Genomic DNA, 27239 nt, shown 5'->3' with positions numbered 1-27239 from the left:
CTGCGAGGCTCTGCTCTTCAGTGCTCCCCGGAGGGGTCAGAGCAGCTCCGCTCACCCCCCGGCCCAACCAGCTGTGCCAGTGGTGCCATGCACAGCGCCTGCTCCAGCTGTGCCAGCGGTGCCAGGGCCAGGAGCAGCAGCTCTGGGCTGGCAGCAATCCCCACATCCCAAATCTAACAGCTCCCTCTGTTGGCACCTGCACGAACCTATCAGCGAGGATGCACAAAAGTTGGCAATTTGAGGGTTTTTTTTACGCAGTCTCCAGGCAGGAGAAGGCCTGTCCGCAGGGCACGTGCCATCCAACAGCAGACTTGGTTCATTTGTGTTATTACTCCAACAAGGGACCCCGTACCGTGTCCCTTGATGCTGGAGTGTCCAGAAAACAGCTCCTCGGTCATTTTTCCAATAGAAGTGGGGAAAAGCACACACGTGTGAGGATGCTGTGATCTGCCAGCCCCTCTCTTCTCCCAGCACAGCCTCCCACCCCCTCACCAGCCCCAAGGAGTTGGTGACACTGAATGCACTCGAGCTCTGTCTCAGCGGGCATCTCTGCATTCCAATGGAAACCAGACAGCGTGCAAACGATTTGCTGCCTTTATTTTTGTAGGTCCTTCCATAACACAACCTCTGATAGCAAGCTTTGGCAAGGCTGCTTAAACTAATAATTGTACAGCTATGGAAAAGGGGTTCAATGCTTTGCTGAGGATATCTGAACGTGGAACCTGGCCTCAGATCTGTAACTCATTGGCCAGTTTACAGAGGCAGATAATGCAGACAACCCAGCAAAGTGCTGTGTGAGCTGTGAGCGAGGGGTGGGAGAAAAAGCAATGATTTACTTTAATGTGAAATGTCACGTGGAAAATAGATCCTACAAAAGCAGAAGCTGTGGGCTGGTAAATCTTTCCCCTCTAGAAATCCCATGGGCTTTCCTGGGAGTACCACAGAAAACAGGCATGCAGAATCAGGCCTCAAGTACATAAAATATAGAATTTGGTACTTAAATTTAAAAATATTTATAAATAACTTAAGACATTCCGGCTCAGAGACGTGGACAGCCAAGTATTTCCCTCTGGCACAGGGAACAGCACGGATCCACATCCATAACTATGGGTCCCCAGTGCAGGAATTGGCTTTACACCTCATGCAGAAGCCATGCCCACTGCGGGCTCTTTGGCAAGGCCCCCACATCCCTTCAAGAGCACATGGAGGACAACTCTGACAGAGCAGGGAGCACGTGGGAGCGCAGATCCGTAGCACTGCACATGACCAGTTCTTCACATACATTCAGAGCAGTGAAACAGCTTTGGAGGATTCCTCAGCTGCCCCTGCACCACGAGGGCAGCACAGCCCCATGTCCCCCAGTGAGGGGTTCAGGCTTTGAGGTCTCAGTGGGAGCATGGTGAAGGTAATGTGGATGGGACCTCCTGCCCAGGGTTCCCAGCTAGAGATCCTCACTTGTCCCGAAGGAAGCCTTGAATCCATCTCACAGCCCATTCCCACGTGCACCTGGGTTGGACCTGCAGAGCAGATTGCAAAACGAAGGCACGCGAGGGGCGGTTAAGGTCAGAGGTGCATTCTTTTGGGTTTTCCCTAGTCCAGACAAAAAGCAATGCACTGGAAATCCCCCACACAGTCACAGGGTGCCCAAGCACAGCCATTCCCATGCCCCACACTCCATAAGCTGAGAGTGCAGACTGCAGCCCCATCCAGCAGGACGGCCACCTGCACACCTGGCCCCTGAAAGGGACCGGGGCAAACCAAGGCCACATTCTCACTGGAGACTTTGAGCTGGATGGCCCCACAGACCACCAGCCATGCCCTGAGCAAAACAGGAACTCGACATTTCTCTTCCGCCGTGGGTTTCATTCAGACCCACTACATACACGGTCCCTGTCATTTTTGTCCCATTAAAATACCCACAGAAAAATAATGTTCTTTGGCACTTGTGCATCAGTGGCACACAGACGTGACACACCCCGCTCCTTCCACTGCTCGTTGGACTCATTGCTACAGGTCGATGTAGGCAGAGTCTGTGTCCACCCTCTGGGCCTCTCCAAACACCAGGAATGCACAGAGACCGATGCTGTTGACAGCAGCCACCAGGTTGAAAACAGAAATCCAGGAGCCCGTTGTTTCCATCAGATATCCAGCCAGGTACACGCAAACCACACCTGTGCACAGAGGGAAGAGATGGAAATGCAGAGGGGCCGCATCCTGCCCACCCACGGGATGAGCTGCAGGGAGAGCCTTACCTAGCAGAGCTCCACCTGTATTTCCAACACCTGCAAAGAGAAGAGAGAAGGAATGCCCTTTTTGCTTCATCTCGCAGGAATTGGGTATTAGCAACATGAAGACGTGCACATCTTCACCTGGCTCGCCAACCCGATCTGTTCATTCCATGTGCACAGCAAAATGCCATGCAGATGGTGAGGCCAACCAACACTTCACCCCTCCTGGTGGCAGCCATCAGACAAACGAAGCAGCATGCCTGTGCAGCTCCATGAAGGCAGCTCCATGCATGGGAGCTGAGGCTGCAGGCACACAGCTCAACACCCCAAGCCCCATCTGCCCCCACACAGCCCTGAGGACTCCTTACCGAACAGCAAACCAGCGCAGGACGGGGCCAGGTCTTGCACGTTCACTGAAATGCCGCTAGTGAGAAACAGAGGGGGAAATGGCAGCTTTAGTGGAGCAGGATTTGCTTTTTCATCATTTGCACTGAGTTTAGCTGGTCCAACCAAAGGAAAGGATCCCAGATAATACTGGTGAGAGAGGACAAGGAGGGAAGAGGCTGCGAGTGGAGCAATGTGGAAGGATTCTGCTCCAAGCGCTCAGAGGGGACGAAATGCAATCCACCTCCTGCAGCACACGGATCAGAGGATGATCCTCAGGGATAGCACTGATGGTGGGATGGAGGCAGGCTGCTCGTAGAGCCCCACCAGTGTGAGGGGGGAGCTGAGAGGCTGTGGGTACCTGTGGTTAAAGGTCTGAAGCCCAACAGAGGCTGAGGCGAACACTATAGCTTTGCAAAAACTGGATGTCTGGCCCAGGCACAGGGCAAACACGCTTGAGACTCCAGAGCCAATGACCTGGAAAAAGAGAAAAAATTCAATACCCAGGTGAGTTTTCCATGAGCAGGTAGCTCAAGCTGCTCCCGTGGCTTCAGCTTTCTTACCTGCATGAACTTACGAACGGTGATGGTTTTGTACCCTGGAAGAGATGGAAGAATCCCAGTTAAGGCAGCTTGACAGGTCTCCTTGTTCCCAGCCAGGAGAGCAGAGAGTGATTTCAGATGGCCAGAGCTCATCTCCAGATGGATCTTGTGAGACCAAAGAGAGCTCCAAGAATGTGGATGGGGCAGTACTCCCACCGCTGGCATATCAGGACCGCACGTTGTCTGTTTGCTGGGACTTCTCCTCCTTCCCAACATGCCTCTCTCCTTCCTCCTCCCCGTTCCGTTCCCACAAAGCATAAAATAAAAGCTGAGGAAAAGCCAGAAGGGCTCTTACCCTGGTTAATTAAATGATCGGACAGAAATCCACTGAACAAGCTTGTTGGAATTGCAACCAGCCAGGGGACTACATTGAACACCCAGCCCTGAAAGACAGCAAAAGTCAAGAGAGGGCTGCTGTCAGAACTTGTCTGCAAATGTTTTGCAAAAGCCTGCAGAAAGGAAACAAATGAAGGGAGCAGGATTTCTTACAGGCCTTTGCTACCTTCCCACAGCACAGCCCCCCAGGACCGCGGTGCCAGGCCAGGCAACTGGCAGCATTGCTATCTCTGTCCCTCTGTGCACCCCAGCAGGAAGGGACTGAGAGTGGCAAAGTTTGGAGCTCAGCATGGTGATGTGCAGGGAGCCGGGGAGCTCTGGGAGCTGCAGGTGTAGCTCTGCCCTGCAGGTCAGCAGCAAAGCCGCCAGCAGCATTTCCAGCAGTGGCTTCAGCCTCGTTAGCAGCATTAGCGGGAAGCTGGGGGAATGTAGCTGGATTTTGTAATGCCAGGATTAGCTAACAGTACAGCAGCAGCATGCTTTGGTCTATTTTCAATTCAGCGAGCTTGCTACATTTGTAATCACAGATGATTGCTGGTCATCTGGATTACTGCTGCTCAGGAGGCATTTAGTGCCCAGATCCCATTGGGAGCTGAACTCGCTGTGTGTTGGGCTGTGTTCATCTCAGCTCATCCCCTCCATGCTCCTTTGCCCAGAACCCCATGGACACATCCTGCAGCAGCAGTGGGACACATGGAGGGCTGAGTGCTCCTGAGCAATCCTGTTCTGCCTGCTCCTGGAAACTGCACCAGGGCCCATCTGCATCTCTCAGCACCACTGTAATGTTAGTTCTTGGTCACTTTCAAAAATGTACCATCACGGGGCTTGCAGGGTAATGTCTGCACATCTTGCAGCACCAGCTGGGGTTACTCAGCACAGTCTGTCCCAGCACACCAAAGCCACCCTTGCCTCATCTCATTGCCAAAACGCTCCTCCATCTCCATCCAGCCAGGTGGGCTGGGGGTGGGTGAAGGCATCTCACCTGCAGCAGGGGCATCTGACCAGCAGGTGACACAGTTTTACCACGCTAAGGATTATCCTTTAAAATCAAGCATCGTCAAGGCCCGGTTTATTAAAATATATGAAGCAATTATTGGATGCAGGAGCAGTGTACGGAGCATCTTACATAAGGGAACCACGATATAAAGCATAGCAGATGGTAAATTACCGCTGCAAGCATATTACAAGAGGTGCACAGATCTCGTCACAACAATATGTTTGCTGGTTTAATACATGATTTTAATATAAATACCAAGGATGCCATAAAGCTCCTTACAGAGGTAATAATAAAAGGCACTTGTAAGCTCTGGAAATTACCAAAAGAAGGAACAAAACCCAACCCTAACAGAGCTATCGTGGAAAGGGCCGTCTCAGTTTCTGAGCACACGATACAGACAGCAGCGCTCAGCCCGAAGGAGCAGGACCCTGAAAGATGGGAATTGCGCCGGGGAGAGGGAAGCGTTCCCAGTAAGTTCACGTTATCAACGGTAATGACCACTTCTGCAGGTAGCTCTGAGCTATGCAATGGCAATACAGCTAAAAACCCCATGAAAACCCAGGAATGGAGACGTTGCAACGGCACGGCGTCATGAGCCCTGCTCCGTCCATCAGAAAACCACCCCTCCCTCCGAAAGCACCGCGGGCAGCCCAGCCCAGCCCAGCCCAGCCCCTCCCCTGCCCGCCTGCACCGCGCTTACCTTGGACTCGGGGAATGTTTCCTTAAAGAAAGTCGGCAGCCAGGAGAGGAGAGTGAAAAACGTGCTGGCTGTGCACAGCTGCGCGACGATGACAGCCCTGGGAATACACAGCGGGGAGGGGGAATGAGCGGTGACAGCGACGCTGGGTGAGAAGGGCCACCCCAGCAGCGCGGTATTTCAGTTCCTGGTCTATGAGTCAATCCCCCCGAGAGCTGCAGTTGTTTCCGGAGATCTTTTTGCAGATAACTGCAGCTCTCGGCTCGCACCGCACGCTCCCACATCGCCGTGCCTGACATCAGCGCACAGGTTCTGGCCACGTTCACCCACCCTGCTGCAGAAGGTGTCACCGAGGGCTTCCAAAGGCTCTGCCATCAGCAGATAGCCCATGGTTATTCAGGGCAGCGAGCCCCTCCACCCTGCCTTTAGCAGCCCCTGGGAACACGCTGCTGTGCTTCGATGAGCCTCGGCACCCAACGCAGAACCCCCCCTCCAAAAAGAGGGCTGTAAAGAGATGCTTTTCCAACAATGAGAATGCAGGACCCCTGCACAAGCACTGCTTAGGAGCCCATTGTGAAAAGCGTTTCTAACAAGCGTGGTGGGGAGCGGTGCTCTGGAGGAGCACAGGACTCACCCAGGGAGCAGCCTGCAAACCTGGCGAAGTTTGCCAAATGTAAAAGGGCAAAATAGAAACGCACAGAACAAATGAGCACACCGAGGTGAGAAGCCCTGGCAGGAGGATGCTCTCCAGCCCCGCTGCCCTGGCACAGCGCTCAGGGCTCTTCCAGCTGCCTACCAGACTGGTGCCTTCTTAAACAGCTGCTTCCAGGGCACTTTGCTCTGCTTCGAGATGGAGATGCCTCTCATTAAATAGTCTATGGGGATGACGAGATCTGGAGGGATGAAAACAGCCAAAGGAGAGCTCTGATCAGCAATATTCTGTGCAGCTGGACCAGACTTGAGAGACCGCTGTACAAGCACCTTTAATTGCCTCTAACTCCACTTCTGTTTGCAATACCAGCACTGGATGCTCACGTTATGTTCACCAAGCTCCTCCACCACACCCACACACCGCCCCATCCAGCCACCCTCACCATTTGTTATACCTCTGCACAGCAGCTCTTTGGGCAGCTCTGGATCCCAGGCAACACCAGGCACAAGATGAGCTGCACTCCTGCATCCCACACACACTAACAACACTGTATCCAGGTGTCATCATTTGCCCATGCGTGGATTTACTCCCAGAGTTATTTGGAAGAGATATTCAGGATTAACTGGTTTTTAAAAGCTCTGTGTGTAGATGCTCTTAGTTGGGAATAAGTATCTTGCACTGCTTTAGCTTAATCCACTTAGCAGATCAGGCTCTGCATGGTGTTTTCACCAGTGCTTAAAGAACGGAGGAGTCAGAGCGGACTCTCGACAGCAATATAATCCAGCACGGGACTGGGAACAGAAACTCAGCAAAGCAAAAGCTCAAAATCTTGATTCCAGGTTCAGCATCTTCAGGCAGACACTGCATATGATACAAAGGGACCCAAAGAAAACCCACTGTGTAACACGCCCTTGGCAATGCAGGTTTGCGGAAAGCCGCCACTCGAGGCAGGAGGGCTGGTTTACCTTTCTCCGTCAGCAGGTACTTGCAGGTGCAGTAAACCCAGAGCAAAGTGAGCAAACCGGAGAAGTAGAAAACGCTTTCCCAGCCGTACCAGTCCAGCAGCAGAGATCCCGCAGCTCCAATCACCAGCGTCCTGCAAGGCAAGCCGCGGGCTGGCTCACGGGGCTGCATTTCTTACCCCCATAACCGAGTGATTAAACACAGCAAAACTGCTGTTTGGCTTTTAAGCAGCCCTTCCATTTAGAAAGGAAATCAGCAGAGATGGGAAAGTTCCATTATTGTCATCTGTCAGGGGACAGTGAGCAGTCTCGGGCTGACCTCTGCTCTTCCTACTGGATCAGGCTGTTTCCCGCAGTAATTAAGTGCTGCAAACTCCCTTCAAAGTCTATCTTGGAAGGAAAGTAAAAAAAAACAAAACAACACAGAAATCCTTGACACGCTCCAGAGCAAACAGCACACTTCAGAGAACACAAAGGCTTCAGCAATGTGTGCATGAGAGCACAGACAGCAACTGCCTGAGGCTTCCCCAGCTGCAGGCGGCATCCTCATGGACCCAGGCACCTGCCTGCACTTCGGGCTGGAAGTTTTGCCTCCAACCATTTAATGTCCTTTCATCAGCAGCATGTCCTGAGACCGTCACTCGCTGCTCAAAGCCATCTGCCTTCTGAACTTACCCGAACTGTGAGCCAGTTCCCACTGTGCTGTATGTGAAGGCTCGCTCGCTCTCCCGGACCCTCTGGGACAGCAGGCTGGCCAGGGATGGGAAGTAGGCCCCTGTGAGCAAGGGAAGGAAGCTGTCAGGGTAGGGGGCCTCACCAGCAAGCTGAAAGCAAATTTACAAGATCCAGCAGGAGCTAAGCACCGAGATAAAGCAACAGGACTTCAGGTGAATTTGTAATTGGGGCATAACGTAAAATAAAGGAACCCATCACCATGAAAGGTTTGTCTGTGGCTTCTTCATAATCACATGTCATTGTCACCATTGCTACCATCAGTTATACAAAAAATCACAGAACTATTAAGTTTGGAGAGGACCTCAAAGATCCCCAATCCCAACCCCACCCCACCCCACCCCACCATGCCCACTGACCCTCAGTGCACATCTCCACGGCTCTGGAACACCTCCGGGGATGGGGATCCCACCACCGCATCAGCTCATCAGTGCCAATGCACTTACATCCCCACAGAGCTGCAGTTTGGCAAGGGGAAAGGAAAGTCACCCCAAATTAGGCAAAGGCTTTGGGAGGAACCAATTTTCACCGAGTGCTTTGAAGGAATTTTAAAACCCAGCAAATCCCAATTTGATTTCAGAAGGCAGCTGTAGCTTCCCATCGGGGCAGCCCATGTCCTGCCGAGAGGTTTCTATGGGGGAAGGATTTGTGGGTGACTTTATCTAGAAATGTCATTTTTTTTCCTATGGAAGCTGCAGGTGTGGAGGCAGCTCTGAGGCTTGCTTGAACACCCAGGAGAAGAGCTCATGCATTGCAAATCACAGGATTTAGCCTGGAGAAGAGAAGGCTCCATGGAGACCTGATAGCGGCCTTTCAGTATCTAAAGAGGGGCTACAAGAAAGAAGGGGACAGATATTTTAGCAGGGTCGGTTGCGGCATGACAAGGGGAAATGGTTTCAAACTCAAAGAGGGGAGATTTAGACTGGATGCGAGAAAAGTTTCTTATGCTGAGGGCAGTGAAGCTCTGGCACAGGTTCCCCAGAGAGGTGGTGGTGCCCCATCCCTGCAGACACCCAAGGTCAGGCTGGAGGGGATCTGAGCACGGATGGAGCTGTGGGTGTCCCTGGTCAGTGCAGGGGGTTGGATCAGATGGCCTTTAAAGGTCCCTTCCAACTCAAATGATTCTATGATTCTTTGAACTTGCATGCACTTATTGCCTGTGCTCAGGACGTGGCTCTCACCTTGCAGCAGCCCCATGAGGAACCTGGAGCAGGTCATGAAGACGAGGTGTGCCGATGTGATCTGGGTGAGCAGTGGAGTGATGAATGTCAGGAAGCCCCATGCTGATGCTGAGAGGAGGAGGACTTTCTCACCCCCTATTCTGGAAGGAAAAAACCACGTATAGAAAAGGCAAAAGGGCAAAGGCTCCCTGCCAAAGCTCAAGCCTTCCTCAGCCAGTTTTTAAGAGCGAATTTGCTGTCAGACCTGTTCCTCCTCTCTCACAAAGGCCTTTAGCCCTGTGGGAGCAGTATCAGCACAGCGGCCCCCTCCCCTCCCACCTGCTGGAGCCCAGGACAGGGCCCTGGGGCAGCCCCCGAGCAGAACTCATGCCAACCCCTATGGAGGGAAGTCCAAGCTGCTGGTTTGCTTCTTTTACCACAGTTATTGAACTGGTGGCAAATGCCACTTCCGTCAGAAAAATGATGGTGGTATAAAAGTGCTCTTCACTGTCTAAAGGTGAAAAGAAACCATGTTGGTCTATGAGTCCACTACCATCACACTGGTCTACGTGCCCTTTTACACACCTGTAGGTCTCTCTGGCAGCTGTGTGGGATGCTTGGGGCACTCCCTCTGTTCGATGGGGATTATGCCTGTGCAAAGTCCTTTGGTGCATGCTGCGCTACAACCACAGCTCCAATTTTAAGACCCAGGCATCTGAACAAATAGTCAAAACTGCATGTGTACTTTCTGAATCAGGGCTATAGACCCTGGGCAGGGCTGATGGGGAAACCCATCAAGCCTTTCCCCACAAACAGACTTCACCCTTTGCCCTGTTACTGTTGCAGGGTGAAATGTGGCACTACCGAAACTTGAAGCGAGAGGTCAAAACCAAGCTCTGTGCTACTGAGGAAGCCCAAGCAGGGGGGGGGAAACAGAAATGGAAATAATAGAAACAGAAAATGGAAACAGAAAATGAAAACAAAACAAAACAAAACAAAACAGAAAATAGAAATGGAAGTAACTCCCAGTACTGATCACTGATGTGTCCTCCGATGACCTGCGTCAAGCAGTAGCCCCAGAAGAAGCTGCTGAGCACAATGCCCGACTGCTTCTTGTCCCAGCCAAAGTGTGCGCTCAGGGCGACGGCGCAGATGGGCACGGTGACGCGGGCGCAGTACAGCAGGCACGTCCCCAGCAGCAGCATCGCCGTCCACACGCGGCACTCGGGCCTGCACGGGGCAAAAAGAAGGTGGGGAAATGGCTGAGTGGATGTGCCTGGCAGAGCTGTCTTTTTCTGTCCCAAACAAAAGCTCTAGGAGTGTTCTTTAAAGGGTAACAAAGGAAAGGTCAGTGCACGACACGCCATGCTGGAAGCAAATATTTGCTGTTTGGCACTCCAACCCATTCCCCAGGGGAGGTGGCATGTCACTCTTTATAAATGTGACATGGATGGAAGAGTCTTTTAGGGAGAGACGGGACACAGTGGGGCTGAACAGCCCAGAGTCGGGAGCAGGGTAACCCAGCATATAAGCAAGGAGTAAGCAGCCCGTGCTCAGTTCTGGTACATGAGCACCCAGCCCCAAGGCAAGCACTCTTGTAGAAGGGGACATTTACTCCTGCCATGTCTGCAGGCTGGGACCCCCAGTGCCTGTGAAAAAAAAAGCTCAGTGAAAACACACTATTTGCAAGGGCTGCTCCAAAAGTAATGCTTCCTATTTTATTACGTTGGCCCGTGATATCAGAGGTGGATGTTGGTGGCATGGCAGTAGAGACTGAACCTTCCCAACAATATTCCATCACATGTTGTTGCCATGTGACAGATGGCAGCAGAGGGGCACCTCACATGGAAGCATGTATGGAGCAAAGGTGTGGAACCAAGTTCCACCGTGTGGAAGAAATGGCACCCAATGGCATTCATTGATGCTTGCTGAACGTTGATGGAAACCAAACAGCAGATGTGTGCACAGTGAGGCGGTGGGTGGCACAGATTTGTCCAAGTGCAGCATACAGCTAATGGTGGTGACTACATTGAAAAATGCTGTTTTGTAGCTGAGAATTTGCCCTATCAAATAGTGTTATCGTACCTGCTGCAGCTTCCATGGAAATAAATAGGAGGCATTACTTATGGAGTGACCCCCATATCTTAAATTTGGTTAATTTTGTGCCCAGAGGGCAGAGCACAAAGCGCTGGGCGAACGGGCTCTCACCGTTCCAGGGCTGACTGGGGAGTTTGCTGTACTGGGGCATCAACCTCTGTGCTTTCCACCCCACTGTCTGCGTGGGAAACAACCTGCACCACTTCTGTATTGAAACAAGCACTTATTCCCCTGCACTGGATTTATGACCAATGTAGGTTAATCCCACACAGCACAAGGCCATTTATAAACGTGTCTGTCACAGAGGGAGACAAGGGAACAATGGGAAGGAAAGCACTCGGAGCCACTGGGCCGCTCCAGGTGAATTTACTGCTATTTCCTGATAAGGCAAACAGGCAGCTCCATGCCAGCTCCCGGTGGGAGGAACTGGGAGTTTTGAAGGTTGGACCTGTCCCAACTGTGCACACACACTGCTAAGTAGCACAGGAACTAGAAAACCTCACTTATCTTTGCTGGAAGAATGAGTAACCAAGGGTTGAGCTGCCTCGGTCAGTTGAACCAGGTGACATATATACTCTTGGTCTTATGCTGTAAGAAGGACACGTGCTGTAAGAGGGACATGGTCACTCTGTACTCAGCACTGCTGAGGCTGCACCACGAGTACTGTGCTCAGTGTTGGGCCCCTCACTACAAGAAAGACATGGAGGCCTTGAAGCGTGTCCAGAGAAGAGCAATGGAGCTGTGCAGGTTCTGGAGCACTGTCCCATGGGGAGTGGCTGAGGGAGCTGGGATGGTTCAGACTGGAAAAGAGGAGGCTCAGGGGTGACCTCATCACTCCCTGCAAGGAGGTTGGGGCAAAGTGGGGGTCGGCCTCTGTTCCCAGGTAACAGGAACAGGACGAGAGGTGATGGGCTCACATTGCGCCAGGGAAGGGTCAGATTGGGAAAATTTGGTGATACACTGGCACAGGCGGCCCACGGGGGTGGTGGGGTCACCACCCCTGGAGGTGTTCCAAAACCACGGCCCTGAGGGACATGCTCAGCAGGCATGGTGGGGTGGGTTGGTGTTGGGCTTGGGGATGTTAGTGGTCTTTCTTCCAACCCAGATGATTCTGTGATTTTATGACTCAGTGATCACACTTTAACTTGCAGCAAAAACAAAGGATGTTTGTTCATCACCTGCAGAGCTGTGGCTCCTACCAACCTCTTTCTGCAGCCAGCCTGGAGCCCTAATCTCCCCTCTTATCTGCAGCAGCACGATGCCAGTTAATTCGAGTCAATGAACCTGAACAATTGGGGTGACCAAGTAAAGCACCTGCAGTAAGTGTTGATTTACTATTATTTAGCTGCTGAGACAGTGCACATGTTGATCACAGCTCCGCTCCATGCATTTATGCCCTTTTCCTATATTTTTATCAGTAGACACTTCCATTCAAAACATGCGTGGACTGTCTCAAAGACCGCAGAATCCTACTTGCTCCATAGGTAGCATATCCAGCAGGGAAAATCCACTCTGACAGCCTGAGTGTGCCCACACCCACCAGAAGCACGGCAAGAATCACTTCTCTGCAAGGACAATGATGTGCTTACATCAGAGGAAAGAGCTTCGTAAACGCATTTTCTCCTAATTATAGTTATCACAGAGGCTGCCGATGAGTCAACGTTCTGCTCAATGCAAAACAACAGCAGCAAAGGTTACAGGAGAAGCCTGGGTTAGAAGAAGGGAGAAAAAATAAAACTCTGCTTCAAGAACTAAGCAGTAAAGACAAATCAAATGTAAGGTTTTGGAGATTACAACTGCTATCTGAGAAGTGGAGCTTTACCAGCGTTTGCAAATTTGCCTTAATTGCTTCCCTGCTGAGGGAATAATAACCTGTGCTGGAAATAACCAAACTGAGTAAGACTGGAGCACATCTAAGCCTAAACCTATGGCCATGCTCAGCATCTTCCTTCGTGCAAGGAACAGCACCTGCAGCTGCATCCCCTTCTGGGACCCAATTTGCAGACAGAGCAGCCATGCAGCTAGAAACTTCCGACTTCACAAACCTCCAACCACCACCCAGACGGACTATAATTAGCATGAGGACTGTAATTGAGCCCTAATGACTCTTTCTGGGCAGCTGTCTGTACAGCAGCAGCGCTGTGGTGGAGCAGTCCTGATGACGTCCCTTGGTTCTGCCCCAGCACAGCCCCGGGCACTGGGTCACCGCTTTGCTCGGAGGCACCCAGAGATTCTGTGGGGTTCGGATCCCACCGTGAGTCCCCATCCAAGGGCACAACGGCTGACACCGACGTTTAAGGAAAGCCACAGTGGAAGGAGAGCCAGCAGCACAGGGTATCGTTATTTGCAGCCTGTTATCCCGCTGGAGGAACTTCTGCAGTAGGTGCCACAAAGCAAATATTGACTCCACTTTTATTTCTCTTGACGCGCCCCCTCCCTTCCCTCAGCTCTGTTTGCCCGCACTGCAGGTCACTGTTGAAATGAACTCGCTGGAATTTGGGCAATCAGAGGGACAGAGCCAGCTCCCAGCCACTCCTCAGGGCCACCAAGCCGTGGGACAGCATCGCTGGCAGCGGCACAGGGCCACCTGGCAGCGGGACAGCCCCATAGCAAACCTCAGTCCCAGCTCAGCCACCACCTGCTTTGACTGACAGCAATCAACACAATTGCGCCTGCCTGCCGCGGTGCAAGGAGATAACACCCAGGTGGTTATTTTTAACTCGGTTCAACAATCCTCTCACTTCTCTTTGTTTTTCCTACCAACAATTCCCTCAAAAACCCAACACGTGTATCCAGGGAGTGCTCTTTCTTCCCTCCTCGAGCTGACGTTGTCATGCTGCAGACCGGCTCCACGCTGCTGATTTCTTGCTGTCAAAAGCAGCATTTGGGTTCAGAGGAGGCTTTTTTCCAGCCAGAGCACAGAGGACACAGGGCTTTTTTACTGGGAAAGCTGCTGATTTCCTGTTCGCCTCCTGTGCACAAACTTCTTCTGCTCAGCCACAGATGGCAACAAAGTGGTGTTCAGCAAGCGCAGCTCTCAGTTTATTCCCTCTCTTCATTTCTTGCTTTCGGCAAAAGCAAAGATGAAAATTAGATTTGAGCCGCACTCATGAGCTGGAAATAGTTGTTTAGTCCAGGTGGAGGAGGTGGAAAAATGTAATAACAAAGCACACGCGTGCTTTGCACACTGATATAAGATGTACGTGGATCAGCCATAAGTGAAATGCATTTCTTGCTTGCATCCTCCATGTGGAAAGTTCTCAGCAAGGGCATGATTAAAATCAGATGAGGGACTTGGATAATAAAAAAAAAAAAAACAACCAGTGCAAAAAGAAAAAAGCAACGAAAGCTGCAACACAGAGCTGATAAAACACAGGATACAGGAGGATACAGAACTCAGGAACACAACGTGATCTCTGGGGCAAGAAGTGCAGTCAGGAGACTGGAGAGCAGCACGTGGCCCGTGGTACAGCTCCTTTTATCTCCGAAGTTTAAAGGAACTGCTATAATAATCCCTTGTCTTCAGGTGTAGCCAGAGGCTGGGAGAGGCAGAGTGGTTTCAGGAGCCGGTTTCTTCCCAGGACACGCTGCCTTTTCTGTGCTCTATTCCTCTCCTGGAGGCACCATCCAAAACGTTGCCTCCATGTCGCCGGCTGGATCTGCCCATGGCTTTATTTCTAAGTTTTGGCTATAACATTTCTCTTCTTGGAGCTTTAGCCTTCTCATCGGTCCAACCAGAAGGCCCTGCTTGGCATGTTAAGATCTCCAGTCAAAAAGTGCTATCTAAATGTCCAGATGTGCTACAAACACCAGCAATTTTTCCAAGCTCCAAACAGAAATCCCCAAGCGTTGTTCTCGGATGAGAAAGACAATACAGATAATCACGCGTGATAGCACAGCCATTGGAAACCTACCAAAAAGCCTGAACGGGGCAGCTGGGGAGGTGGGGTGAACCACGGGGCAAGAACAGTGCAAGAGGAAGGAAGAGCCGGCTGAAAAAAGGGAGGACAAAAGAAGGAGCGGCACAAACAGAGATGGAACAATAAACCTGCTGAGATAACCGCTTATCTCTCCTCGCACCGACAGGTGCAGATCCTGGCGGGGCTTTTGTCGGAGCACGGACGCGGAACCCGTGTCACTCAATTAATCGACGCGCGGAAACGTTGAGAGCTATTTATTCGCATACGTTGATCAAGAACTGTCCCCTACGCTGATTGTTCATCACCTCACCGGCCACGCTCTGCACCTCGTATAACCTGGCAGAGCGCTCCCCTCCCACTTGTTTGAGATCCACAAAGCATGCCCAAACAAGGGACATGCACAACCACGCATTGGTGCGTGCGGGGCTAGTGATGGGGCCGTGGCCTCTGCCTCTGTGATTTGCTGCAATGTTACAATTATCCTACTGCCCTTCCACACAGACTGAATTCGTTCTATCACTAACAGCAATAGGGTCAGAATCCTCTGAAAATACGTCTTTCTCGATAAATACTTCGCCAACAGTCATCATCGACTATCTCTTTTGTTTATGCCACAGTTGCTAAAAGCGGTCGCTTTGGGCTTAAGCGGAGTGCTAAATATTTTCACTGAAATGTAGGATGCTCGGAGTCGGAAGGGACCCACAGTGACCAAGGAGCACAGCTCCCGGCCCCACACAGCAAACCCCAAACCCAAACCCTGCACCCAAGAGCAGCGTCCCGGTGCTCCTTGAAGCTGACAAAAGCAAGGCGGTTAAGAACCAAACTGCGGCTCCCATGCAGGAGTTCATCCAGGTGGGGGTGAGGTAGAAGCACGTTGCTGGAATCCCGGTTTAACGCAGGGAACAGCACAGAGAGAGCGTGGAGTTTTGGGGTTCTGAAGTGCTGGAACGCCAGCGTGCAGCCCACCAGTGCTGCGCCCAAACTTGTCCTCGGTGCCATCTTTGCAAGGCGGGATGGGGAGAGGAAAAGAAACAGAAACAGGTCCGAGCTGGTGAGCTCCTGCTTTTCCAGGCTTTATCTTAATTAATCGCTATCAGCAGTACAAACATCTCGACTGGAACACTTTGATAAACCTCATTGTAGTTTCGACGGCATGTTTAAATAACTGACTGCAGACCAGAAGTAGATTTCTTTTTTTCCCCGTGTTTCACAGCAATTCCACACCTCGCCCTTCGGGGGCTTTCCTCCACCGCCCACCACCCAGCAGCCGCGTGCCCCCGCTCCCCCCGAGCATCTCCGAAACCGTTCGTCCGGAATCCGGCACGCTGCAGGGGCAGCCCCACGAGCGGCGGAGGGGTTCCCGGTTGAGCCCTCCCAGCTCGCCCGGGGGACGCCGCAGCCTTACCTGGACCAGTACGGCTCCCCGCCTCCATCCCTCCTCATGCCGTCGTGCTGCGGGGCCCGGGGGCCGTGCTCTCCGCCGCACACCGGCGCATTCCTGCCGCCACCCGCGGCCATGCGGGCAGCGCCTTCCGGCCCCGCCGGCTCACATCGCCCCGGCCGCCGGCTCCCTCCCCCTGCCGAGCCGCGGCCACGTGTCAGCGCCACCCCGCCGGGCCGTTCCGGGAAGTCCCGCCGCCCGCCACGATGCCGGGGCCGCCCGCAGAACGCTCGGGGCGGGCGGGGTCCCGGCTCCGCGTCCAGCCCCGGGGCAGCCCCGAACTCGCGGTGAGCGCCCGGCGGGCAGCGCGGAGCGGGGCTTTGACGTCTCCATCCCTCTCCCTCAAACTTGGTCTTTGTGTTGTTGGGTTTTTTTTTTTCCCCGTCTTTTTTTCTTTTTTTTTTCCTCCTCCTTCGGTAAATAATTAACCCCTCACCGGCACCATCGTGGGGGCTAAACAGAAAGAACTAAAACGACCTCGCTTTTGCACGCCTCTCCTCTTCAACATCCAAAAACTGCAGTGCTGCTTGCACTGCTGGTGGGACAGCCCCTCGCTCCTCTGCCTTTCACAAACGTGCCAGCAGAAACAACTCTTGCTCTGCTTTCGTAAGATTCGAAGTGAATACAATACTCCCAACCAATTTAGGAAGAACATGAATAGAAATCGGTACCGTTACAGCTCGATTAGCCGTGCCGGACAGAGCTGCTGCCTTCCTTTAAATGCCAGATACAATCAAACTTCTTTATAGAAATAGATAATTAAAATAATAGTTCTCTCATTCCAAAACAAGAGGACTGATGAGTCACCTCAGGAATATGAGCGAGCAGGTAGAGGAGCGCTGTTAAGACATCATTCAGGTGACTGGATGACCGGCAGCAGCTTGGATGCAGGCATGGCAAAGCTTGGGGTCAGCAGAGGAGGGAGGAGGAGCTCTGCAAAGCCTGTCCAGGTGGTACACAGTCCTTGGGGAAGGTGCTGAAGCTTCTGGCTACACTGGGAAGTACAGCGTGCAGGTGTGCATGGCCAGTGTATCCCACCTACAGGCAGGAAAAGCAGGAGCCTGTAAATACTCAGCAAAAACAAAACTTTAGGAGGCTGCTGTTAAGCTAACTTACCCATTCTTCTCCTTGAAATACTTCTCAAGTCCCTGAAGGGCAGCTAGCTTAAATCAAGAGGGATGGTATTGAACTGAACTTCAGAGAGTACAGTAGCAGAAGGTTCTTCACACCCCGTGGAGACAGCTCCAGCCCAGAACTAGGAGGGCTCCAACAAAAGACATAAAATCATGCTATGATCATTGCTTCTGCATTTCAAGGAAAGAGGTCTCCCCCCAAAGGCCCATGGCATAATCACATACAGTCACCTGCACAAGGAAAGGAAACAATGCCGACAAGCTTTGGTGTGAGATCAAACCGAGGGGAACTATGCAGAGTAACCTGCTCAGCCTTCGTCAAGTTGTTGGCTTTCTTTCAATTATTTGGACACAAAACTAGGAACTACCCAAAGGAGGTATTTTTATTCGCTCGGCTACTATGTCTGTTTCCAGAAGAGGGAGCCAAGCCATGAGAAAATGCAGCCAAAAATCAAACACATCCTTCAGTCAGTTATGAGGGGTGTGTATGGATATTAATAGTGTGCGTGTTTAGGGTTAAGTTAAATCTAGGCAGGAGGGGAGACAAGTGCTGGTGTAAGTACAGAAGTGAAATGTATGTAATGAGGCCAAGAGAGTACAGAAGAGCCAAGGTCTTGGGCATGGTACAGCAATTACAGAGACACAAAACCAACTTACACTCATTGGAGTCACTACTACGTAAGCTTTCAGTTCTGTAGGATGCACATACATCCAACACTGCAATGCTGGCTATTTACTAAAATTATAACGGGGTCTCAAAACTGAGTACATCCTATGAAGTTTTCTGGTTTTGTACTCTCTCACTTCCCCCCTACTGCTCATCTCTTCTTAAAATAGATGCTTTGACTCATTTGCTTCTACTCTAAGGAGCCGCTTTTACCTTCAAAAATAGCTGCAGTTAAATAAAATGTGTTTGCATGTGAAATTAACAGCCAAGTTGTAACATCCACCATGCGCACACGTTTAGAAAAGTGAAAACATCGATACTGTTCCTTTCAGTGCCGCTTCACTTGCTGGAGGCAAACATCCCATCAGGGTGATTAAACAGCAAACAGAAACAATTCAGAAGACAGGTGCCGACTTCAGAAAACAATCAAGAACACAATCTCCTCTAGTTTTTTTCCCGCATTCAGTTTAATCCGCCAAAAGATTAAACCAACCACAAGATTATTGGGATAATGTTTGAGCCGACATACACCAGCGCTGAATTTTATCCACGCAACGGTTGCACTGTTTGAAGATTTTATGAAATTGTGACCCAACTCTGCATTTTTTAGAGGAGATGAGAAGGAGCAGTAGGTTCACACGTTCCGTAAAAGACAACAGTCATCTCCTGAAGGGAAACTCCAATTGCAGTTTGCAGGGGACAACACTGCTCACGAGATCTACTGGGCCATTTTCACTACGAACTTGATGGCAGAAAGTGATACTAACAAGTCACGTTGTTTCTACATGGAAGAGAGACGTGCAGCGTGGCTCAGAAGCCATCACAAGATGCTACAGAAGTAAAGGCAGGCTTAGAGCAAAATAGGACTCCTCCTCCATTGATATTCAGGTAATTACCTGAAGTGTGCTTTCAGCTGCTGATAGCAACAGGAGGTCTGGCAACCCACGAAGATAAGACACACAGGGATCACGCTCCAACTCAATTTAATAAGCTTCATGATGAACTTGGACAGAAAATGGTTTGAAGTAAGTTGAGCAACACTCATCTACTAGTCAAGGATTTTTTGTAAGTAATGCTTTTAAGCTTAGACTCAAGCATACAAAGCATCGATTTTATAAATTAAAAACAATAAAATCATCCTAGAATAATGCAATGGCTTCACCTATATGTACAAGGAGTGGAAAGGAGACAGAATTATTTCCAGGTAACTTCACACATTTTTAATGCTACATAAGTGCTCTCCACATTCATCTCAATGTTCCTTTTAATGCAGGTGGAAGGAGCAGAAAGTGTTTCAATGAAATCATCTCAAGATTGAGAGAGGTACTTCTCCTGGTTTCAAGCTCTGCGTGTTTGCCTCTTCAAAGGTCTTGAGAGGAAATGCTTTACTTTAAATTCTGCTGTTACTTTCTGCGCAGCAGCCTCTGGTTTTCCAGCTACATAAATTAAACAGTTCAGTAACTTTTTCTCAAAAAGTACTGCTAGTATTTCATCTTCATGGAAACTCATTATCCCTAACCCTTCACAAATGACTCCATTGTACAACAGAAGCAACCAGTTTAGCTTAGATTTGACAGGCAGAAACGAAACATGGTAACAGCCAGGAGACAGCTGTTAAGGAGATGATAGATTTTGGAGCAGGAATGAGATTATGAGATTTGTAGCCTAATCAAAACACATTTCATACAAAGTCTTTTGGCAGAGGCATGTAAGAGAAGATATTTTACAACTCAACTTCTCTATGTTCATAACATTAATGAAAAGAAAATAATCTTATTTGCTTTCAGCAAAAGAAAGGTTGAAGGAAGAATGAGTGTAGTGTACCACATTTGTTTGCCACCGTTGAGTTTGGAACAAATCTTCATACAAAAGTTACTCTCATATTATTCTAAATTAAGTGGAAAAAATATGTATTTTAACACTAAAGCAAACTGTTCAAAGTGGCATTTAATAATATTTGTTAAAGTGGTTATCTAACAAAAATGGGTTAACAAAATCCCATTCATTAGTAGTCACCAAATAAGACATTTCTCATGCATATGACAAAAGTCCATTCGTGTACTGACAGAGGTCTGTTTACTGTGTACAATATTTCCATAAATTATAATGTTTCACAGCCCCTACCATTCAAGAATATTTCAAACAGATTATATATTATATTTGTATATGCAAACTATTTTATATACACTAATATAAAGATCCTTAGAAGTACCATTATGACTACCTTTATGCTTTCTCTAAAATGCATAGCTTTCGAATATTTTCTTGCAGTTACCAAAAAACTTTACAGATTAAAGCTGCTTATCAATGTGGCATGTTCATAAAAACAAAGTGAAATAGTTCTGTACTAACTTTATATTAAACCCCTTAAAAAACATGTTTATTTTTTTAATGGAAAAAAAAAACAAGCTAGTGAAAATTCAAGTAATCTATGCTCACTCTTTGCCCAAACACTATGTGAAATTAACTAAGCGTTCCAGAAGTACAGTGAACTTCTCAACCAGGACTGTAATGCTGCATTTCTCATGGAGAAAAATGCTAGTCATGCCACAAAACCGCACCACTTTCCACTTCATCTGGGAGAAGCTTTAGATGAGATTTAGTACGTAAGCATCAGAACAGAGGAAAAGCTGATCAGTTACATATGAAGAAATTAGAGCTATTCCAGTTTTGTTTCTGCAGTTTCTTATTAAACAAAGTTACATTAACCACATAGTTTCTCACAAACTAAAAGTTATACATGGTTTTCAGACATCAACCGAATGGGGGAAAAAAAAAAAAAAAAAGGAAAAAAGAACACAACTGTTAAAATTTCAGTGTTAAAATAACCAGTCTGGGTGAAGGACAGCCAGACCACCGCTGTAGTTGGGGGCAACTGATAGCTTGCTTGTTACGTATAAACTTCGAGACCTCCATGCCACAAATGCCTTAAAAGTGCAGAACAAAACTATCAATAATAAATGAGGACAACTCATTTTGTTATACCCATCATCTAGCTTAAACTTAGTGCTCTGCATCTCTAATAGCTGCTTAACAAACAATGGATTCCCCTCACAAAAAAATAGCTACACAAGTAAACAGTGTTCACAGTAACGCAATCAGTAACAGGTTTTTTTTTTTTTTTTTTTTTTTTTTTTTAGTTTCCATAAGTCAGGTGTATCTGCAAAGCTTTATACAGTTTAATGCGTAAGTATTCCAGTAAAATTAAGTGAAAACTAAGTTTCATTCTACAGGGTAATATCTACCATACAAGACTAGGTTATGTACAGTATGGGACTGGTATGACAACTGCCAGTGCATCGTGATGTTAAGCTACTTCACCCACCAGATCGGTCTTTGTTCAACAAATCGTTAATAACTTGATATACAGACCTAAAAACCTAGAGATTGATTTGGCAAGATTAGTGCTTACTACCACTGGATATTTACCAGTGAACAGTGCTGCAAAATTAAGTTGACCTGAACATCCCATACCCACAAGATTACAATTTGTTGACTTGAAAGTCTGGACTTCACATGTAAAACATTAAAATTCGAATCCTAACTGGAGTGAGGACAGTCAGTAAACAAAGTAATACAGGTGAAGATGAACTGCATCTCTTCAGAAAGGTATGGAAGAATCGAAAAAAACTGAAACTTCAGTCTTTAAAGACAGCCCTGCTCTGCTCAGCTCAAGGCATAAGAACAGCCCAAGTAGCTCTAAAACAACGATTCTTATTCAACAAGAGTAAAGGCAGATCCTGCACAAGAAGATACATCAGAGGCTTCCAAAAGTATCTCTCCCCCAATTCATTTCCTACCACAAGTGTGTTTTTCAGCTTACAAAAATCCAGTGGCCCTCAAAGCTCTGCTAGCCTGCTGGAATCACTGCAGTGTCTGCAGCTGCAAATTCAATACGGAGGGGAAAGGTCCCCATTAAGAAAAACTCTCAAATGCCTCTGAGGGCCATTTTGGTCATTCATGAAAATTAAGAAAAAACTTATTTCCAACAATACTTCTTGTGAAAAAAGATGGGTCACTGATCCATTATGAACATAGCTCTCACCATATAAAGCACCAAAAAGTCAGAAACAAGGAAAAAAAGTTCTTAAATTAAGATTTACAAGTTTGTACACTATTTCCTAGGCAAAAGGTTGACCTTACTGCAAAGTTTATAGATGAAAACATGACCAGTTACTCTTAAGGGGAATGTATATCTTGCTATAACTTAAAGGTAGAAAATATTCACTGTTCTATATACACATTTCAAACAGGAGACAGTTAAACTTAACTGAATAGTTGCCAATGTAACTCCATATTAACTCACTGACCACTCAACTAAGCATCAGTAGCCAATTAGAAAGCTTGAGTTCTGTACTTTTAAAAATGTGATTTTTCCTGTCCTGTTTAATTGTTTTTTTTTTAAAAATGTATTATAGTGCATAGCCTAAGTCAGACTTTCAAAGAGATACAGCGCCTTTCAATGCAGTTTTTGCAGCATTCAAAAGGGACTTTTCTCCCTTCAAATTAGGTGTTCATTGAAAAATCTGAATTGAGTGCTGTACTGTAGTAAAAATATTTCAGTCACAGACTGATATAAATGTATACTGTGCAGTACTATGATTGTTTGATGTCCATCTGCACACATTTTACTTGGGTTCTTCAATTGTCCCCTTGCTGAGGTCTGTCATTTTGGGGTATTTCACTTTCTTCTGGTCTAGCTCATTCTGAGCCCACAGTAGTAGTTTCAGTAATTTTGCCAACTTGGGTGTTGATTCACGATTTTCATAGTCTAGAACAGCTTGATTTACCTCACTCCATACCTGGAAAAGAAATACTGGAGTTTAGTAATAGTTTTCCTATGACTAACACTTGTAACGTTACACAGATATCGATAACGTTACACACAGCTTGTTAATTCCTCAGAATGTGGTCAGGACAAAGCTCCACATACTAACAGCCTAGAGAAACAAAGAAGAAAGTCAAACAGCTGATGACGGTAACATCAGTTTCTTGAAAGCTGCTTAAGAAATATTTCTGTTCTTCTTCTTAACGCTACACACATTTTATGCAAAGTTCAAAAATATTTGGACACAGTTTTCACCACATACGAATAAAATACATCAACTTCCAGTTGAGAAAATACTACCTTCTGTCGCTGCATCATGTTAAGCAAGTCTCCAAATGGTGATTCTTCAGGATTATCGAAGGCAAGCAAAGCCAGCGTGCGCTCCATTTCTGTCAGGCATTCCCGGCTCTCCTCGCCTTGTTCTGCTAATTGGGTCTGAGCAAATTCCAGAGCTGCTTCTGTCTCACGCTGCCGAATCAGTTCAATCAAATGCTGCTGCTACATACGAAGAAAACATAGCAATATTAGCTAAACAAATTAGCAAATCTTCAATATTTCAAGACCATAATCTTCAGTCACTGGTATCTAATTTGAGACAAATACTAATCCATAATATGAAAGTTTAAGGTCAATTCTAAATGTCCAAGACAAGGAGAAACAGACTTGCCAACAAGATCAACTAGGAAAGGTAGTCTGATGCTTTCAAATAACATGTTTTGAAAATATGTATTATTCAAGGAACTACTAGAAATCCAGATTAATAGTTGGTAAATCACAGATCATTGTCACTGTTAAAATTTATAATAAAATAATTAATGGTATATGACAGTTGTTGTACCATGCCAGAAGTTTTCCCATTGCTATAACATGATACCACAAACAAACATTTGAAAATTGCAACCCTGTTCAGCCACAAATCCCTTCACATACTCAAACCAACAATTTTTCCAGAGTTTCTTAACAACTTTTAAAACAAAAATAAAAACTTCCACTTGTCCTTACCTGCAAATGAAAGTAAAGATATCTGTTCGTATCTAACAATTCTGGATGGAGGCTGTTTATTAATGAAATGGCTTCTTGAATCTGTCCTTTCAGTATCATTTCTCTGATTTTTATTCTTTCATCGAGAGTCTCTAAATCAACGCTGGGTTCAATTCCAGACTCCATTCGAAATTTCTCTGCTGCTTCTTTAAAGCCCTCTGAAATAAAAACATTTTACCTACAAATCAGTTTTACAAAACACCTTAAAAAAAAATCAATTTCAATGAAAAGATTTGGGTACTGCTTGCACATTTTTGTGATTCAAAGATTAATTCTGAAAACTGAATTCTAAACTTCTGAAAAATTCTTGTTTATATAAGCATCTAATCCAACAAGTATCTAGCAGAACACGCTCAGTTTATTTGTAACTCAAGTGCCTTCATTCTCTAAGGATGGAAGCATCATGTAACTTTAGAGGTTTAGTAAAGCATTGTAGTTTTTTCCAAAATGGGCTCATATTTTAAGAATTTGTATCATTTTGCTTCTCCCGCCAGTCCCCAATCGTGTTTACATAGTTTGACTGAGAACAAACAAGAAAAGAAAACGAATTTTGCATTTTTAAAACAAATGTAGCGTTGGTAAGTTTTTAACGGCTATTCTGAATCTTAAGTTATGTTTTTGTACAGACAAAAATGATTTAGCATACTTTACTAAGCCACTAAGATGCTCTTCTCTCATCCCAGAAGATCCAGTTGCACACCAATGTAAACAGGGGTGTAGATCAAATCTAAACGCCTCCGCCCTAGTATAGCTTACTATGATGGTATGCATAGTAATTGCTAGGGACAATTTCCCAAGATTTTTGATTGCTCTAAGTATAAAAGTTAGGCTGCACGCTGAAGGGCTTAATATTTTTGGTCTCGAACTGTTTTGACAACAGTGCTCTTTTAGAGTCTACCTTTGTAGACAGTTAAAACTTGCTTCTTATAAATGCTCTGTGAAGCTTTATGAGTGCTATTTAAAAACAGCAGCGTACCTTGAGTTCTGTCTTAATGGCACAAAAAAGGATATCATAGAGAAGCAGGTCATTTCTGTTTACAGCAATCCAAAAATACTTTCTTCTATATCTTTTAGCATAAGAATTAAGGACAGTGTAATTTCTATTTCAATATATCTGCTAGGTCCCTGTTTTAATTTAATTGATTCAATGTCCACTTAAGAGAATACAAGAGCACCTGTACGTTGCTAGAGGTCAACAGCAATTACCAAATCCTTAAAATCCTTAATTCTACTCCTTATAGTACCATATTCGAACCAAAATGGTATGTCCTGATGAAATAAAATAAGAGCCTCCTAGCATTACAATGCACTGTTACCTGTAACAAGGTAGTTCATGATAAGGCGGTTCATGTCTGCTCTCTGAATATGCAAGTTATTAAGTTTCTCCATCCATTCATCTTTTGTGATTTCATCAGGTTTTTCTGCATAACTCATCCTGGTCTCTTACTACAAAGAGAGAAAAGCATTTCATTTAACACAATTCAGTTAAAAGCAAGTTTAACGTGTATAAGCACTGTGTTACTACTATCTTTGTATCTTTTTAACAAGATCTTTTAATATTCCAAAAGACCCTTTTATCTTCTTCCTGCACTTTCAGATACCCTAGCCAGTTTCTAAAGCTCCTTTCATCCATCATCAAAATTTAAATACCATCTTCTTGTCGTTAAATACAGTCCAAATAAGTCTTGTCTAAAAGTTATACAGGTCCCACAGCACCATGATGCAGAACAAACGAATCAAAGTTTTACAGCTTACCAGAAAACCTCTAACAAATTTCCAAAGCAAAACCTATGTACACAATATCTGTTCTAAACTTAAAAAAAAAAAAAAACAAAAAAAAAACCAAAAAACCCACAACTTTGACTGGATAGCTATGTGTCATACAGCTACAAAACAGCACGCAGTGAGTGGCCAGTGTACAACCAGAAGGCTTACTGCGACCGCCCCAGAAGCACTCCTGCCAATGCTACCAAATTATCTCCTAGTGTTTTTCTCAGACTTGGAAACGGCGCGCTCTGCTAAAACCGAAGCCAGTATTTGGCCACTTCTGATAGGGGCAGCAGAAAGGGGAGAAAAGGCGGCAACAACAGCAACAGGCACCGCCACCCCGAGCACCGCGAGCGGCAACGCGCGGCCTCCGCGCCCCTTCCCAACAGAACAGCTCTTTCCCTCCCCTCGCTCTCGCCAAAGCCGCACCGACCCCAGCAGCGCCAGGCAATGGGGGACAGGACGGGCCAGGAGCCACCCGAAGGATCGAACGCTCCCGGCCCGCGCTCCCAATCACGCGGCATCCCCCAAACTGTCGCGGCCCGAGCACCACTGGGGTCCGCGACCTTCCCCCGCCTCACAACACCCCGCTCGGCCCCGGCTCTCCGAGGCGCTGCCCCCGACCCGGCCCTCCGCGGGCCCAGGCCACCGAAGCGCACGGCTCCGCTCGCCACAGGCCCAGTGCCTCCCCACCGTCCGCAGCGATCAGCAACGGACCGAGACGCCAGACCGAGGCGAGGACCGCGGCAACCCCCGTCCCCCGAAGGAAGGAGCGGCCCCGCTGGCGCCATCTTACCGAGCGCGCTGCGGTACCGGCTCCAACGCACGAACGCGGGCTTCTCCGCCGCCTCTGCCAGGCCGCTGGCACGCCGATCTCGCGAGAACTGCTCTCTCGGCCAATCAGCGCCCGGAGAGAAGCGAGAAAACGCAACCATAGAGGTGGGCCGCGGGACAGAGTGTACACCATGTATATACACACGTATCCAGTGGGGCGCTGGTACCATGGAGAAGACCCGAGGCGGTCGGCGCCTCAGTATCGTTGAGATTGAGGCTGGGCCCGCCGAGTGTACCATAGAGTCAGAGCGGTTGAGGCCAGGCGGCAAGATGGCCGCCCTGTCGCCTCTGGTAGCTGGCGTGGGCTAGGGCGAGTGGCGCTAGAGGTAGCAAGGCTGCGGGAAGCAGGGCTGGGGGGCAGGTCTTGTCTCTTCCTTGTCTCCCCTCTTTGGCTCCCACCTGACAGACAGGGCCTCTTGACTCCATCATGCTGCCTGTCCCAGCTGCAGGGCCCGCTGCTCCCTATTTCCTGTTCCTCCTTGATATTTTAATACCTCGGGTGACAGCGCTGGCCTACTCTGGGACATGGACTCCAACTTGCATTCTGCAGCCCCTGGAAGAGGTGGCAACAACCAAAGCATCTGTGGAAAGTCACCACCAGTAGGTGACTATAGACCACAGCCTGGTGTATTCATGTAAAGTTCCTCCAACTTCCACTTCAGTTGCTATGCTGGACTCTGAACTGTAGTGGCTGATTTACAGTCTCTAAGAAAATTTGTATTGGCTGCTGAGAATTAATAAATTTGCCACAACTAGATCCA

General features: G+C 47.9%; 2 protein-coding genes across 3 annotated transcripts; both read right to left on the bottom strand.

Moving 5' to 3' along the window:
- On the bottom strand, nucleotides 580-19517 carry SLC17A9 (solute carrier family 17 member 9). The gene is given in 16 exon segments (XM_021416988.1): nucleotides 580-2171; nucleotides 2253-2282; nucleotides 2597-2652; nucleotides 2974-3089; nucleotides 3176-3210; nucleotides 3510-3597; nucleotides 5248-5344; nucleotides 6041-6137; nucleotides 6862-6992; nucleotides 7534-7633; nucleotides 8772-8911; nucleotides 9783-9980; nucleotides 16173-16503; nucleotides 16506-16600; nucleotides 16602-16771; nucleotides 19398-19517. Coding segments are annotated over 16 exon segments (1968 nt in total). The 3' UTR covers nucleotides 580-2007.
- Nucleotides 18975-27239, bottom strand: GID8 (GID complex subunit 8 homolog). 2 transcript variants are annotated; one of them, XM_021417103.1, is made up of 5 exons: nucleotides 26441-27239; nucleotides 25194-25323; nucleotides 23839-24035; nucleotides 23137-23334; nucleotides 18975-22810 (listed from the first exon to the last, which is right to left on the bottom strand). In XM_021417103.1, exons 2-5 carry the CDS (start codon nucleotides 25309-25311, stop codon nucleotides 22637-22639), a joined length of 687 nt encoding a protein of 228 aa, XP_021272778.1. In that variant the 5' UTR covers nucleotides 25312-25323; nucleotides 26441-27239; the 3' UTR covers nucleotides 18975-22636. The 2 variants fall into 2 exon arrangements, with proteins under 2 accessions (XP_021272778.1, XP_021272779.1); XM_021417104.1 differs by lacking the exon at nucleotides 26441-27239 and adding an exon at nucleotides 26362-26384.

Source organism: Numida meleagris, chromosome 19 (genome assembly GCF_002078875.1).
Source record: "Numida meleagris isolate 19003 breed g44 Domestic line chromosome 19, NumMel1.0, whole genome shotgun sequence".
Lineage (NCBI taxonomy): Eukaryota > Metazoa > Chordata > Aves > Galliformes > Numididae > Numida > Numida meleagris.
This window is presented reverse-complemented; position numbering and strand designations above follow the sequence as displayed.